We start from the raw sequence: 13,465 nt of genomic DNA, 5'->3' as shown, positions 1-13,465 counted from the left end.
TTATGTGCATTCAGAACTTTCTTTGTTGTTCTCATAGCTGCAGATTAGGCAAGTTCCTGTTCAGTTATAAAGGTTCATTGGTGGTAGCATGGAAATTTGCCAAGGAGAATATCTACATAATTTGTTCGCTTAGTACACATATGTGGCACTGTTGGATTACACTGCCTCTAATTTGAAAGCAATTTGAACATAACTATTATGTGCACATCCAAGTTTAGATCAAAGAGTATAAAACTACATATTTTTGTAGAATTATTACTGAATGTATAGTGCTTGTAGATAAATCAGTAGATTTGGATCCAGAGTGTTCCTTTTGCAAACAACAGAAGGCTACACAAGCACTCCTGTCCACAGAAAGGACTCCAGCAAAGCCTGCTGCTGATGAAAGTGGGCAGGAAGAAACCTGCATGAGCACTGAACGCTCATGCACTCTGCCTTCCCTCTTCCTAGGCAATATGACATGCCAAGATTAATAGAAAGTAAAATTAAGTGTTAGTGCAGTCTTTCTGCTGGCTGCATGGGAAGAGGGAAGGGAAAGCACATGAGCATTGAGGGTTCACACAGGTTCCTTCCTGCTCATTTACACAACTCTTAACCAAGGTTTGGTGTTATATGAATGGGCCAAACGCTGGTTAAATATGTTTCATAACCCATGTGCTTTGATGTTGGCTGGTTCATACACAGAGACAGCTGAGATATGTGAAAGTGAAACAAAAATGCTGATGTAGTCCTTCTGTCTGCACAGGAGGAGGAAAGGAGAGCATTCTCATATGGGCACTAGGGCGAGGCTTTGTGTGGCAAGGTTTCACTTTGTGCAGGCAACATTAACATAAGAACATAAGAAGAGCCTGCTGGATCAGGCCAGTGGCCCATCTAGTCCAGCATCCTGTTCTCACAGTGGCCAACCAGGTGCCTGGGGGAAGCCCGCAAGCAGGACCCGAGTGCAAGAACACTCTCCCCTCCTGAGGCTTCTGGCAACTGGTTTTCAGAAGCATGCTGCCTCTGACTAGGGTGGCAGAGCACAGCCATCATGGCTAGTAGCCATTGATAGCCCTGTCCTCCATGAATTTGTCTAATCTTCTTTTAAAGCCGTCCAAGCTGGTGGCCATTACTGCATCTTGTGGGAGCAAATTCCATAGTTTAACTATGCACTGAGTAAAGAAGTACTTCCTTTTGTCTGTCCTGCATCTTCCAACATTCAGCTTCTTTGAATGTCCACGAGTTCTAGTATTATGAGAGAGGGAGAAGAACTTTTTTCTATCCACTTTCTCAATGCCATGCATAATTTTATACACTTCTATCATGTCTCCTCTGACCCGCTTTTTCTCTAAACTAAAAAGCCCCAAATGCTGCAACCTTTCCTCGTAAGGGAGTCGCTCCATCCCCTTGATCATTCTGGTTGCCCTCTTCTGAACCTTTTCCAACTCTGTAATATCCTTTTTGAGATGAGGTGACCAGAACTGTACACAGTATTCCAAATGCAGCCGCACCACAGATTTACACAACGGCATTATGATATCGGCTGTTTTATTTTCAATACCTTTCCTAATTATCGCTAGCATGGAATTTGCCTTTTTCACATCTGCCGCACACTGGGTCGACATTTTCATCGTGCTGTCCACTACAACCCCGAGGTCTCTCTCCTGGTCGGTCACCGCCAGTTCAGACCCCATGAGCGTATATGTGAAATTAAGATTTTTTGCTCCAATATGCATAATTTTACACTTGTTTATATTGAATTGCATTTGCCATTTTTCCGCCCATTCACTCAGTTTGGAGAAATCTTTTTGGAGCTCTTCACAATCCCTTTTTGTTTTAACAACCCTGAACAATTTAGTGTCGTCAGCAAACTTGGCCACTTCACTGCTCACTCCTAATTCTAGGTCATTAATGAACAAGTTGAAAAGTACAGGTCCCAATACCGATCCTTGAGGGACTCCACTTTCTACAGCCCTCCATTGGGAGAACTGTCCGTTTATTCCTACTCTCTGCTTTCTGCTTCTTAACCAATTCCTTATCCACAAGAGGACCTCTCCTCTTATTCCATGACTGCTAAGCTTCCTCAGACGTCTTTGGTGAGGTACCTTGTCAAACGCTTTTTGAAAGTCTAAGTACACTATGTCTACTGGATCACCTCTATCTATATGCTTGTTGACACTCTCAAAGAATTCTAATTGGTTACTGAGACAGGACTTTCCCTTGCAGAAGCCATGCTGGCTCTGCTTCAGCAAGGCTTGTTCTCCTATGTGCTTAGTTAATCTAGCTTTAATAATACTTTCTACCAGTTTTCCAGGGACAGAAGTTAAGCTAACTGGCCTGTAATTTCCGGGATCCCCTCTGGATCCCTTTTTGAAGATTGGCGTTACATTTGCCACTTTCCAGTCCTCAGGCACGGAGGAGGACCCGAGGGACAAGTTACATATTTTAGTTAGCAGATCAGCAATTTCACCTTTGAGTTCTTTGAGAACTCTCGGGTGGATGCCATCCGGGCCCGGTGATTTATCAGTTTTTCTATTGTCGATTAAGCCTAGAACTTCCTCTCTTGTTACCACTATTTGTCTCAGTTCCTCAGAATCCCTTCCTGCAAATGTTAGTTCAGGTTCAGGGATCTGCCCTATATCTTCCACTGTGAAGACAGATGCAAAGAATTTATTTAGCTTCTCTGCAATCTCCTTATCGTTCTTTAGTACACCTTTGACTCCCTTATCAAACCAGTGGTTCCTAAATTCCCCCCCACACACACACACATACTCCTTGAAAATTGCTGAGGGTCTTGTCAGACCACTTCATGTTTTCTCTGCCAGTTGCAGCAATTGTGATGCCCTGTGCTAGATGATATATGATTTAATGGTATTTTATTGCTTTTATTTCTTATATACCATTTCTGTTATCTTTGCATTCCATAGAATTCTATTTGAAATTCAACAAAATACAATATAAGAAATAAAATAAGCAATAAAAATACAATTAAAATCAATATGAATATTTAATGTGATAGGTATACCATAGCCAGTCTTCACAAATCCACAGACATACCGCATACCACCTCAGTGAAACTCGCAGATTTTGGTGGTCCTTGGACCGTTGAGAACCCCTGCGCTAAACGATGGCTTAGCACAAGGGTTGCCAACCCATTACTCACAGGTGCTGTAGTGCCCTTAGCAGATAGCCCAGAATCTGAGCTTCCATTTTTTTTAAAAAATAAGAGTCTAACCTTCTTAGAAAGAAAGTTATGGAACAAAATGTGTAGGTACCCCTCTAAGAGATTTCTGTGAAATGAGCCAGCCTAGCTGCTCCTGCCTGTCAGTGTTATTAAATATGAGTAAAATTAGAGCTCTGATTGGTAAGTGAGTGATATGAATGGAGTCCTAATGAGCTGCTGTTTTGTCTTCCCTTTTAGTACACTTTTCCTGCTTCTGTCTTTTTTCCCTAGTCCTTGGAATCTCCATAGTGAATGAATAAAAATAATTATGGTCAAAGACCAGCATACAAATACAGAATCTCCATAGTTTGCCCTTATTTTTTTTTCTTCCCTGGCAACCAGGATGCATCTTTCCTGTGCTAGGTTCACCTGAGATCAGGTAGTGCCTAGAAATTATTTTCTGCAAATACTACTACACAATAAGTGTGATAATTGTTAAAGTATCCCCCTCCCCCAAAAAAGACAAATGTGAAAACTTTTCAAAAGAGGCTTCTGCATGTCTCCTCCTGTCTTCTTTTCTTGTACGATGATCTCAGATGGGACTTGGTGGAAGGCAGAAAAGACGCTGTTTGATTTTGCAGAATCTTCTAGTCTCCCCTTTCACACAGAGATCAGGTTTTTTTGCCTTCACCAAGTGCCCTTAGATTTGCACTTCTGCTGGATCAGGCCTGTATTTTAAGAGTTATTTCAGTGTTATTTCTCTTACCATTTATCTCTATTAATCCTGGTGCTTAGCTGCTTATTTCATCTGTATGTTTTTTTAAAAAATGCAACCCATCCCTTTGTGTGTGTTTATTTCTCAGTCTTTTCTTCCCACTGTTTATCTTTTTTTTTACAGTAATTTTTATTCAAATTTTCACAAAACAAACAAAACAAAATAAAAAAAATAACACAATAAGAATAAAAATAAAAACTTCCCACTGTTTATCAATCACTGGACTTTACCCTGGCCTTTGACACCTGAGATGTATATTTGTAGAACCCACCCTATTTTCTGTGATGCTGTATAGGTTGTTTTTAACTGTTTTAATTATGTGTTTTAAAATTATTGTAACCTGCCCTGGGACCTTTGGGTGAAGGGCGGGTAGTACCACCTCCTCCTCCTCCTTCAATAATAATAATACCTTTTCGTCTCCTTCCTTTTGGGAAGAAGAGCCCACCACTGGATTCTGTTTTTTGTCTCAGAAATTTCCACTTCAATTGCAGCCTTTGTTGTCAACACATTCCCCTCCCTCCATATTCTGCTGGCCTTGTTGTTCTTCCTTTTCTTCCTCCACTTGTACTATTTAGTATCACCTGTCCTGCTCTCCCTGTAAGCCCTGCCAACCCATCAGCAAGCACAATCAGTCCCACTCTCGGGCTATGGAACATCTAAAGAAAAACCAGCGGTTCCTGACAAAAAAGTCAAGACCTCTGCTGCCACCTCTGTTTCCCACCATAACAGCTTTGTTGGTGACTTCTACACAACAGAATGTTTTACTAGTGGCAGTTAGCGCCAATCCCACTTCCCTTGGGCCAGAAGGTGTCTTGGTGTCTTTGATATCTGTGGGCAGGGAGACTATGGAAGCACTCTCCGATTTTATCACACCATCATTGGGACCCTTCAGAATAGTGGTTCTGTGGGAATGGGGGGAGAATACCAATGAAGCCTTGTCGTTCTTCTTTCCCAGTGAGTGCCTTGCAGTGGGCTTCTGTTATACCAAGTTCCAATTTACTGCCAAACCAGTCTCATTCTTCACTGCAGTAGGGTGCTTCCTGTACTCCACAGTTGTGTCCCATGCCCTTGGTTCCACTCCATATATTTCCTGACCCTTATGCTGTCCATAGGGGGCAGGCAAGAGGCATGTAATTTAACTAGACCAGAAAGGACCCTCCAAACAGTACCTTGGCAAATTTGGACCAGGTGCCTAGTTGCAAGGCAACAGCACCAGTTCTGACATTGGCACCCCTTCTGCGGGAGGTCGTCCACCGCTCTTCTGGGATGGAGGGCAGGAAATCACCTCAGCGGTGCTGCAGACTATGAGGCAAGGCATCATCCCCTCCCCAGAGGTTCCTTTTTTCCCCTCTTTCTGCCAATCTGGAAAAGAGAGCCGGAGTTCAGGATGCCATTCGGCATCTACTTCAGATCTCTGCCATAGAACTAGATCCTCCTGGAGAGTTGTTCTCCAACATCTATTCCATTTTCTCTACTGTGGCTCCTTCAGGGCTGGGCTGGACCTGAAACATCTAAACAAGTTCATTTGATATCACAAGTTCCGGAAGGAAACACTTCCTATCAAAGAGGATCTGGAAAGGAGGACTTCCTCTCATAAATAAATCTCAAGAAAGCATATTTACATTTTCCTATTTTGTACCCATGCAGGCGTTACCTGATATTTGCGATCAACAGCCTGCACTTCCAGTACAAGGCCACTCCTTTGAGCCGATTGTTGGCCCCCAGGGTGTTCACAGAAATGGTGGTCACCCTGGTAGTCCACCTCAGTCTGCAGGGGATTCACGTTTATCCCTATCTATGACCTCTTAATTTGGTCTTCTGAGGGCCTGGGAGGATCTACACATCAAGTTGGCATGTCTCAAGACCATGGTTTTCTGATCAATCACACAAAGAGTCAACTGTGCCTGCTTCAGCAGATCCTATACCTGGTGGCTATGATAGACATGGAGACAGGAGGTCATGTGTCTTTCACTGGAATGAGCCTCCCAAGAGTTGACTGGATAGTCCATTCTGTTTGTCCTCTGCATCAGTGTATCTCATTAAACTTGCAGGACTCCACACCCACCATCTTCAATCGTTCTACTTGCTCTTTCAGAACAACATCAATTTCTATGTGATGTGCAGTTCACCGGTCTTTGGTCTGATGGCCACAAAAGGCCATTCTGCAAGGGGAGTTCCACTTAGAGACCCTCCCCAGATGATTGTAACATCTGATTGTAACGTAAGACTAGCCTGATAATCTCTCCTTCTTTGGATGGAGATCCATGTGGAGTTCCTCATAGTGGAGCATCTAAAAGATGAGGAAAACAATCTTGTAAAAAGCTTTTTTCTCCTGCGGAGTGGTTACTGTGACCTTCTGTTGATAATAGGGGCTGCTGTACGTGTTTCTTCCTATGCTGCTTTTTTCCAGAGTCCTCAAGAAGATCTGAGACAAGAGGAAGAGAGTTCTTCTAGTAGCTCCATACTGACCGCTGAGACCATACTTCTCTGAGATACTCAGTCCAGCAAAGTCTGTCCTGTGGCAGCTACTTCTCAGAGAGGACCTGTTATCCCAGGGACCTCTGTAGCATCTGGACCCAGCCTGATGGAATCTTCATGGAGGGTCATTCAGAGGAAAGGCAGATCTCTCATCAGTTGTTGATACTATAATGGCTCCCCGTCATTTTTCTACTAAACGCCTTTATGAAAGTACATGGAAGGTGTTTATATGCTTGGTGATGTAAGAAGCAATTAGCTCCCAGGAAAGTGGGTGTTGATGAGGTGTTCTTCCTTCAGCATGAGTTGACTATAGGGCTCAGACCCAACACTCTTCGGCAACAAGTCTCTGCTGTGTCCTCTGTCTTTTCCACAACTCCAGAGAAACCCTTGGACTCTCACCCATTCCTGAAGCGTTTCCTGCGAGGAGCCAGCATCTCAGCAACTCCAAACCAGCATGGCTTCCCTACCTTGGATTTGCATTTGACTGCTCTTCAGAAGCCTCCTTTTGAGTCCTTGTTCCTACATATACTTTCTTTCAAAGTTGTTTCTCCTTGCTATCATTTCTTCCTGGAGGATTACAGAGCTCAGTGCTCTGACTGTGGACAAACACTGCTGTACCCTCCACAAGGACAGAGTGATCCTCTGTACTATTTATTCTTTCTGCTTTAAGGTCCTTTCTTCCTTTCACTGTCAACAGGAGCTTATTCTGCCCTCTTTATGTCCATTACCTGTCTGTCTAACTGAAGAGGCTTGACACTCACTGGATGTATGTAGGGTTACATCTCAAGAATGAATCCCTTTTTGCCAAACGGATGCCCTATTTATTTCCTTTCACCCTTTTTTGGAAAGAAGTGTCCACCTCCAATCTGTCAAGGTAGCTTAAAGCTTGCATGGCATTGGCCTTGGCTTCCTTGAGTCTCACTGTTCCATCTACGACTCTGGTACACTCTGCCAGGGTGGTGGCTTTTTCTTTAATGCTTCTCTTCATGAGGTTTGCAGGGTGACCACATCAGCTAGCCCTAACACGTTTACCAAGCATTATAAGATTCCTATGCCTTGGCTGAGGCAGCCTTTGGGAGAAGGGTACTGGAGCATGTTCTCCCAGGCCAGTAGGCAGCCCAGTTTTGCTTTTAAGTTTACGTATCCTACATGGGTCAACTTTGGAATGTCCCACTTGAGATCATCTTACAGGCATGGGAGAAAACACATTTTGGTCTTACCGTGAAATGGTCTTCCACGTCCATGTAAAGATGATCTCAGGGCCTCTCTCTATTGTTTGCTGGGCTGGTTGAGTCTGTCCCTGTTTTCTATTCTGTGGCAGAAAGTGCTGCTCCTGTATATGTCTTTTCTGGCTTGTCATGAAATAACTTATCCCTGTGTGTAAGACTCTGCAAAACCGAATAGTGTCTTTTCTGCCTTAAATCACAAGGTGGAGCTCAAATCCTGGGATCATCTTTACATGCATGTAGAAGACTGTTTTACAGTAAGACCAAATGTCTCTTTCAGGAGCTAAAGACCAGGTACTCGTTAAGAGTTCACTGTACAGTTAACTTTACAGTACAATAGTATACATGTCTACTCAGAAGTAAGTCTCTTCGTGTTTGTGTTAAATGAGGTTACAGGTAAGTGGGTACAGGATGGTAGCATAGGTGTTGGTTTAGGTTTGGCTTTGCAGAAAAAACAGGGTTCTTGTGCCGTTAACAGCTGTATGGCAAGCAGAAATTCAACAGGCCAAGCCTTTTCTAGTGTGGAAATACCATTCTGGGAAAAGCTTCACCATGACTACTTTCTAATTCTGTGTTATGTCACACCTCCATGGCAGCCATTTTGTGTTATGTCACACTTGCCATGGCTGCCATTTTGCGATTGGTGCCCCCAGCACTCTCTCAATTTGAAATGTGCCCTCTGGTCCAAAAAGGTTGCTGACCCCTGGCTTAGCATTATGTGCAGACTGGACCAATAAGACACTTGGCTTGTTGATTATAGCACAATATGTAGAATGGATTTAAAATTAAATTTAAAGGGCGTGGAATTATTAAAGTTGGCAGTGGCACAAGTGGTGAGGTAGAGGCACCTTTCTGACACTGGCATCACTGTTGCTTACCTGGACAGGTTAGCAGTGACGTTGGAACTGTGTGGGTGCCCTGGTGGGACAATTGTCACTAATTTGGTGCTTCACCTGGTGTACACGTGAGGCTTTGCTCTGTCCCACCCCAGTTTATGTGACACTACTGACTAAAGGGAATTTAAGAGTTAGGCTTTTGTTTTGTTTTTATAACCTAGATGGGTATTGTCTGACGATATTATTTTTTGGAACATTTATGGAATGGTTCGTCTGATTGAGACCAGAGGACAGGGGGTAATAAATAAAGTTCCTACTAAGTCTCACAATTTTACTGTTATTTGATAGCTAAAAATAAACATGTTGAGGATGATAAATAGATGAATTGTCCTCAAATACACTATTAGGCATTGTAATGCTTTTCTAAATATATGTATTCATTTACTTTTCTTTCAGAATGGTAGAAATGAAACATGGATCTGAAAAGAAAGTCATGCTGGATATAAGTTATAAGCAGGGGAGAGATGGCACCACAGTTCTTGACACAGTTGTTCAGGAGGCATATCTCTGTGCTAGCATAGAGTTTCTGCTTACTGTTGCAGATGTGTTTCTAAAAGCTACTGCTGAGAGTGCTGCTGCACAGAAAAACTTCAAGCAAACTTCGGCTGTAAAGGAACAAGGTCAGTGATTGGTACCAGGATATTGTGGGTACCGGCTAAATGATTAGTTCATTTTATTTATTTATTTATTTATTTATTTGTTTGTTTCTATATCACCTTACCATAAATATCAGGATGGAATAAAACATAAAAACACCATTAAAAACAATACAAATAATCATTAAAGTGACTGATCACTTTAAATTGATGCAAAGTCCTGTTGGCATGAAAAGGTTTTCAAGAGAACTGGCATCCAGGAGGAGCTCTCCATTGGATGAATGGAATGGGGTAATTTTTGCCAGTTCACTCCTTATCCTCCAGTCCCCCAGCGCTACCTCCCATTCTGTTCTGGAGTGATTTTCCAACCCTTGGGAGCACTTTTCAAGGATGCAAGGAAAAAAGAACTCCACCCTGTTCCTTATACATGAGTGAAACTCAGCTAAGCACAAATCTGGATCCAGTCCATGATTAACTTTTTGTTTATTCTCTGTTTTTTTACCATAGCTGAAACATTAAGGCTGCATTCCTAAATGCTCTAAATGCATTTAGAGAGTAGGTCACACTGAAAGAGACACTTACTTCTGAATAAACACGGATTGCACTCATATTAAATTAAATTGGTTAAAAACATTTTCATAGACTAAAAAGTTGTCATTTTTTAACTGAGTGGTAGATTTGCCAAACCTTTTACTTCATTTTATACAAATAAAAATTGCAAGTAGCAGATTCTATCTTTAAAAAGGCATTTTTGGTTCTCTGACACACAAGAGGAAGCCACCCTTCTAAGAAATATGATTTGCCAGACTGGATTGGACGACATTATGTTGACAGAATGATCCTCCCTCTGGGAGTGACTGGCAAGATCTTTTCCAATCTTCTGCCTCCTCTCCAGGTGGAGGAGCCATCCTTCTCACCAAACTCACCCTGTCTGGGCTTAGGGGAGGTACAGTTGAGTATCAGCTGTCTAGAACTGAAGGCCATTTGACAGGGACTGAAGGTTTTCCAGGCAGATGTCCAAGGGTCCCTCCTGTTGGTTTGTGCCGAGAACACTTCTGCCAAAGCTTATGTGAATTGGTGGGGGTGGGGAAGGACTCAGTTGAGGGCTCTCATCTCAGGCCACCAGACTCCTCCAATGGACAGAGAGCTATCTCCTGGCCCTCAGTGCTGAACATCTAGCTGAGGTGAACAAACTGATGGCAGACTGGCTCAGCAGGACTTCCATCAGGGAGTTGAAGTGGCAGCTGCACCCTTACGTCCTTACCAAGATGGCAGACTGGCTGGGCCATCTGGTGATAGACTTGTTTGCCACCACAGAAAACACACAAGTGGCAAGGCTGATTTCATGGTTCCCGTACAACGACACATGGGTGCATGTGCTGGAGGTGTCCTGGCACAAGGGCATTTCCTCCCTTCCTGTTGATTCAATGCATGGTGCAGAGGGTGCAACAATTCAGGGCAGAGGTGATTCTGGTAACACCGTACTGGCCTCAGTGCCCATGGTTTCCAGATCTACTCAATCTGTCTGTGCAGGAGCGTGGACAATTCTGGTGAGGGAGGATCTGCTTTGGCGTGGCCCAGTGGTTCATCCATAGCCAGACCTCTTCCAGTTGACAGCCTGAAGGCTGAAAGGGGCTGATTGAGGCAGCTGGATTTCTCTGGGGTGTCCTTGACACCGTGTTCTCCCCTGGAAATCCACCAACAGGGTGTACTTGATGACATGGCAGGTGTTTCTGTCTTAGTGCACCAAGTTGGGATGTTAAGGACTTGCTTGGTTTTCTCCAGGCAGGGCTGGAGAGGGACTTGAGCTGCAGCACTATCAAATGCCAAGCAGCACAGTTTTAACCAGTCTTGGGGGTCTGGTGCTTTCCTTGCACCTTTTATACAAATACTTCATTACAGGGGTGAGTCTTAAATTGCCACAGATGGTCTATAGTTCCTTAATTAGAACTTCAGTTCATGAATTGCTGTTTGCAGACTGAAGTGGAGGACACTTGGCCCACAACTGCTTGGTGCGCTGCTGGGTAGTTTACCACTGAGTTGGAGTGAATTGCGTCTAGATGATTTCTTAGGCTATCTAGGCAGTTATTTACAGTTTTGTGTATTGGGTTCCCCGTGTTGTTGGGGTGTGTATGTTTGGGGTGTTTTGTGTGTGTTGTTTGCTGGGGTTTGAGGAGTTGTTTTGCTCTGCCAGTTCACCTGATGAGAAGGAATGGCTCCTCCCTGGGAGAGGAGGCAGAAGACTGGAAAAGACCCTGCCTGTCACTCCCAAAGGAACATCCCTGTCAACAGAGTGTCCTCCACTCCAGTCTGCAAATAGCAATTCATAATAAGTAAAGTTTCCACTTTTTTCAGCACTCTTTTGTTTATATGCAACCTCATATGCTAGTACTGTACAAAGACAAATTTTGCAGTCATTGTTTTGCCCTCTTTTGCCTCTGGCCTCACCCACCACTGCCACGCAACCACCACTGGTATGAGGCCCTTGAGCTGAAAAAGGTTCCCCACTCCCAACATACAATAAGTAGCAGGACACAAAGACAAATGTAGGAACAGGTTTTACCAATCCTGATTATGACTGAAAGGGGCTAATCGGTCACTAAGGTGATCAATCCATAAGGAAGGCATCACTTTAGATAAGGTCTATGCTGCTTCTGGCCATCATGCCTCTGGTGGCAAAGGTATCTGGGGCAAGGCCTCACCTGAAAATCTTAATGCACCAGAGGGAATCATATTGGAGGAAAGCGTATTTGAGACAACCTATGCAACACCATTTACATTTGTTGCCAGAATTCCCATCCTTTAGTTCAAACCTTAGTTATAAGTTTTGTTAGAGCCCAATTTCTGTCTGACAGTAACTAATCACTCACTGTAACAACGGTATAGCCATCTGGTCTAGTGTCTGTTTGGCCACTGTGGAAAACAGAATGCTGGGCTGTATAGACATTTCATCTGATCCAGCAAGGCTGCTCTTACATTATTAACTTTGGAATCTATCATCATTTTTACTTAAAAGCAAAATCTAGAGAGATGTATTGATGATTGTGAAGTCAAATGGGATTAATTGTGTTAAATGTTGCATTTTTAGTTTCTGTACAACCGGTATCCTCAATGGAAATAAATATTGTCGTTAAAAATCCTGAGATTGTGTTTGTGGCCGATTTAACACGAAGTGATGCTCCTGCACTGGTGGCTACAGCACAGTGTGAAGTCTCCATGAAATATGGCCCTGAAATGTATAAAATGACAGCTGCTGTTAAAGATATAAAAGTGAAAGCATGCCCGTTTCTTCCAGATATGAGAAAGGGCAATATTACTACGGTAAGATTGTAAGTTGGTTATTGCAGAACTGTAATGCAGAACTGTGGTGCTATGCAGGTGTAAATGAAACCAGTGCTTATAATGTTTAGAAGAATGCAATGAGTAATACCAGAAACAATAAGGTGAATCATGTGCAGTAGCAGTTGATGGGACAGCAGTGCTTACCTGACCTCCTGTCACCAGTGCAGCTGCAGCTAAGAGGGAGGGGTGAGTTTGGCATGCAAACGCACTGTCACAGCCAATTTGGTAGTCCTGCCAATGCATTTGTGCCTCTCCCTCCTGGTAAGCCACAGTAACCCCAGTTTGATGCTGCATGTGCAATTCCCAATCTCAGAAACCACATATGCAACCTTTGGAGGCAACAATTCAGCTTGGTATTTGCACAAACAGCACCATGTTGTGTACTTGAATATCTGCTGCTTCTAGACAAATGCCCACAGGTAAGTCAAAGACGTTTGTCAAATATTTCACTATTTTACAGCCTTTCCCAACCAGTGTGCCTCCAGATGTTGTTGGACCACAATTCCCATCTTTCCTGACCATTGGCAATGCTGGCTGAGGCTGATGGGAGTTGTGGTCCAACAACATCTGGAGGCACACTGGTTGGGAAAGGCTGATTTAGGATGCCAGCATTTGTTTGCCAGAGTATACTATATTTTGCTTAGGACATGTGTATGCTTTTCACTGTGCATTTAGAAAGCATTTTAAACCAACAGATGCATATTTTTTAATTAATTGTGATTTGTATCCAGATATTGGAGCCCTGTGACCTCTTCTTTGATATGATGCAATCAGGTGAAGATCCTCAGAAAGCTGATCTATCCATTAAATCCTTAACAATTAAGGTACATTAAAAATGCCTGCATTAGTCTCAGAAATAAAATTGGTGATATTTTTAGTTACATAGACTGTTGTATACATGCTGTTTATTTATTTATTGAATTTATATTCTGCCCTTCCTCCCAAAGGAGCCCAAGGCAGCAAACACATCAACACAACATTTTCACAACAATAAAAAGCAATCTAAAAAC

The 13,465-nt window shown here is 43.1% G+C and overlaps 1 protein-coding gene across 3 annotated transcripts in view; it reads left to right on the top strand.

The window, feature by feature from the left end:
* Nucleotides 1-13,465, top strand: part of VPS13A (vacuolar protein sorting 13 homolog A) — a 304,094-nt gene that overhangs the window by 162,559 nt on the left and 128,070 nt on the right. For all 3 annotated transcript variants that reach the window (XM_061627500.1, XM_061627520.1, XM_061627510.1), the window contains exons 38-40: nucleotides 8,914-9,137; nucleotides 12,202-12,434; nucleotides 13,187-13,279. In XM_061627500.1, coding sequence (XP_061483484.1) covers nucleotides 8,914-9,137; nucleotides 12,202-12,434; nucleotides 13,187-13,279 — 550 coding nt within the window. The remainder of the gene's footprint in view (nucleotides 1-8,913; nucleotides 9,138-12,201; nucleotides 12,435-13,186; nucleotides 13,280-13,465) is intronic.

Source organism: Rhineura floridana, chromosome 1 (assembly GCF_030035675.1).
Source record: "Rhineura floridana isolate rRhiFlo1 chromosome 1, rRhiFlo1.hap2, whole genome shotgun sequence".
NCBI lineage: Eukaryota > Metazoa > Chordata > Lepidosauria > Squamata > Rhineuridae > Rhineura > Rhineura floridana.
This window is presented reverse-complemented; position numbering and strand designations above follow the sequence as displayed.